This window comes from Quercus suber, unplaced genomic scaffold (assembly GCF_002906115.3).
Source record: "Quercus suber isolate HL8 unplaced genomic scaffold, Cork oak 2.0 scaffold_231, whole genome shotgun sequence".
Lineage (NCBI taxonomy): Eukaryota > Viridiplantae > Streptophyta > Magnoliopsida > Fagales > Fagaceae > Quercus > Quercus suber.
The window spans coordinates 892021-895512 of NW_027069688.1; the positions used below are offsets into that span (position 1 = coordinate 892021).

Consider the following 3492-nt stretch of genomic DNA (forward strand, 5'->3'; position numbering starts at 1 on the left):
GCTTTATTGCCAGGCACAGAAAGATCATATCAGCATCAATTGTTCCAATTCGATTCTGAAATATTTCAATACTTTTATTCTTATACGCGGCATTGTATGTTGCAGCCTGTTGATGGTTAAATTTTTTTATTTTTCAGGCAACATGATAGGCTGTCCAAGGTAGTGTGTGCTTTTGGCTACCAAAAAAAAGGTTCCTGATCACATTCATCAAGAGAATGTCGCGAAGCTAGCCTCCCTCATGCAGGAGATTTTGTCTCTTAAAGAAGCAAGCCAGCATATTGAAGCTCAGGCCAACAAACACGATTAACTGTATTATTTGCTGGTATTCTTGGACTCTTAAACCTCAGAGTACCCCTCTTTTTGGTCAAAATAAGGAAATTCAGTCAATTAAAAGAAGAAATTATCAGGACCAAAAGACTCTAATTTTGAACATTTGATACCAGCCTTGTTGCCATATTAAATGTGACATTATTTTTAATTTTATTTTTATAAAATCTTTATTAGTCAGGAAGAATGATATGTTGAATGAAACAACAGAGATTACAAACCCCAGGCTTCGACTTTTTCCTTTTACCTTATCCTTTGCTTTTGTTTTGACAAACTTTTGTTCTCTCTCCATTTATTACAACAATAATCTATAATTCTCTCCCTCCCTCTCAACGAATTGGGTGCTTTGTGGCCTTATTCTGCTGATTCACTTCCTTCTTCAGCTGAAACTTGTATGCAAGACAAAAATGTTTGGCTATTTTTTTTTTTTGGTTCTTAGAAGTTTAGATGAAAGAAAAAAAAATGAAAATAAAGACGTTGAACAACTTTCTTTCATAGATTGATGTAAATGCCCCAAATGGGTAGATTAAATATTAAAGTACAAACTTATTTTGCAAAAATGTCCATTATACCATACATTATGGAAAATGGAATATAATTCTTTTGTTCAATATGTCTACACGCCATCTCCAACATTCCCTCACATCCAACATATATAAATTAATAATGCAACATTTTTCTGGGGCTTTTCCCACAATTTATGATTTTCCCCATAAGACCACACTTCATAAAAAACAATAAAGAATGAAGAATAAAAATTCTTCCCAATAAGCAACCATTCTATATGCTAAATTAAGCTGCTTCTTTTTTATGAGAAAGTGCTGAATTAAGCTCAATACTATTAAGCTTAATTCAGTTTAATCAAATTGAGTAACTCCATAAGGACATGTCAGTATCAGTTCCCATGTCATCTCCTTCGTAACAATGAGGTGGAGGCAACAACATCCCCTCCGCCAAATTTGCCAACAACCCCGGCATGCCAAAAACCTCCTCCTCATCCATAAAAAACACACCCTCCTCCTCCATCTCCACCGCTACTACTGCTGCTGTAGCAGCCCCTACTACCGCTGCTGTAGCAGCCGCTGCTGCGACTGCCACAACCACAGCTGCCGCCGCTGCACTTTCTAACTTCCAACTCGATTCATCCCCAAAAACTGTATCCAGCTCCGCAGGCCGAAATGCCTCAGCTGCCTCAGCGGCCGCCCTCTGAATATCCTTCGCTGCCGCCGATGCTGGAACTGGAAGCCGCCACGCCGAGTCGGCAAAATTTAGACACCCGGACCTGCCACGGAGAGCGATAGCTGCCACATCATGTGCACGCGCCGCCATCTCAGCAGTGGGGAAAGTCCCAAGCCAAATCCTTGACTTCTTATTTGGCTCACGCATTTCACAAACCCATTTCCAAGGGTTCTTCCTCCTCACCCCACGATACACTGGGTGTCTTGTCTCCTTAAACTTCTTCCTCCCATCTCGTTTTTTAGGATTCTGTGAAGCCAACATGACCTCCTCGTCTGACAAGTTCACAATGCGACCGCTGCCACTCTCAAACTCCCAGGAACAAATATCAGACTCCGTTAGATATTGCGGATCAGAGTAATGTCTTAAAACATCCATGTATGTCTAAAACAAAGCTAAATCTCAAAAGGGACTTAATTTATAGGAGTAAAATACACTCTAAAAAACTCTTTGATTCTCAGTCAGTTGTGTTGCAGACTGCAGTAGATATAATAAGTAAGCAAAGAGTGGCGTTTGTGTTTGTTGAAGGAGTTGCTAAGAAGAGTGAGAGTTGGGACACATATATATAGACGATAGGATTATTCAGAGCGTTGAAGGAAGGAATCCGGAGTGTGGTGTTAAGTTGACATGCTGTGAAATAGTGTTCCCACTGTTTCAGCAATTTGGAATGAGAACTATTTTGTGAGCAATGGTGATAGGTGACCGCAAAAACTTACCCAATTTTTATCAACACTCACGGCATTGCAACTCACGACTCTCTCACTTACATCTCGTCACATGGCAAATTATAGCAAAAATTTGTATAAATTTTTGAAAAAATATTAGGATCATAACTTTTGTCACAACTTGCTCATGTGGCAAGTCGTGAGTAGTAGAGTAAAAATGGTTGATCCACAATTTTATTACTTACTACTTGTTACATGAGCAAACTGTGAAAAAAGTTGTAATTCCACCGTTACTTAAATTTTGAGGAGAAATTATACAGTTTTCTAGTAGACTATGTCACTTGTCTACCATTCCACTAAAAGATTCTCATTTGTTTAAAATTACTGAGTTAGTAATTAGTTTTTATTTTAAAAAACAATTAATTCAGCAATTTCAAACATTTAGAAGTCTTTTAATGGAATGGTAAACCACGTTACTTGTCCACTAATTTCTCAATTTTTGGGGCCAGTCATTTTCTCAATGAGATATTTGTAGTAGGTGTGTCTTTTTCTTTTTGTCTGATTCAAGTTTTTTGTGTGAAAGTAGAATGTGTGGTCTGTGATTGTCAAAAAAAGTTTTCTAATAAAATGATAGATCACGTCACTTGTCCACTAATTTCTCAATTTTTGGAGCCTAATTTCTCAATTTTTGGGGCCAGTCATTTTCTCAATGGGAAATTTGTAGCAGGTGTGTCTTTTCCCTTTTGTCCAATTCAGGTTTTTTGTGTGAAAGTAGAATGTGTGGTCTCTGATTATCAAAAAAAGAAAAGAAAGAGTGTGTGGTGTGTGTCTCTACTCTCTAATGAATATTTGTTTGTATGTGTGTGAGCAAATTCAGCGTGATGGAAGTCTTTTCTAAATGTCGCCGCTGATGATGCATACTTAATATATTAGCAATTTGGTGCAAATTATGCTTTTGTCATTTGCCTTGTCTGTCAAAATGATTCCTAATGTTTCAAATGTATCTATTTAATGATTTTAATCATTAACATTTTGTTATTATGTCAAAATAATTCCAAAATTAAGTGATAAATGAAAAAAAAAAAATGGCATGATTAACAAAGACATTAAAGTATTTAATTTTATGCCACCTAAACACCCATGCAGGCTACCACACGTCTTTAGTTTAAAAAAAAAAATATTTGAAATTAGTTGGGTTTTCGAGCCAAGTGGATTGACAGATAGAAATGAGAAATACTATATCCATAATATTTACACAACACAT

The 3492-nt window shown here is 36.8% G+C and overlaps 1 protein-coding gene across 1 annotated transcript; it reads right to left on the bottom strand.

The window, feature by feature from the left end:
• Positions 1-831: 831 nt before the first annotated feature.
• On the bottom strand, positions 832-2193 carry LOC112032925 (dehydration-responsive element-binding protein 1B). Its single transcript, XM_024065691.2, has one exon. The coding sequence runs from the start codon at positions 1939-1941 to the stop codon at positions 1189-1191; it is 753 nt and encodes a 250-aa protein (XP_023921459.1). The 5' UTR covers positions 1942-2193; the 3' UTR covers positions 832-1188.
• Positions 2194-3492: the final 1299 nt, after the last annotated feature.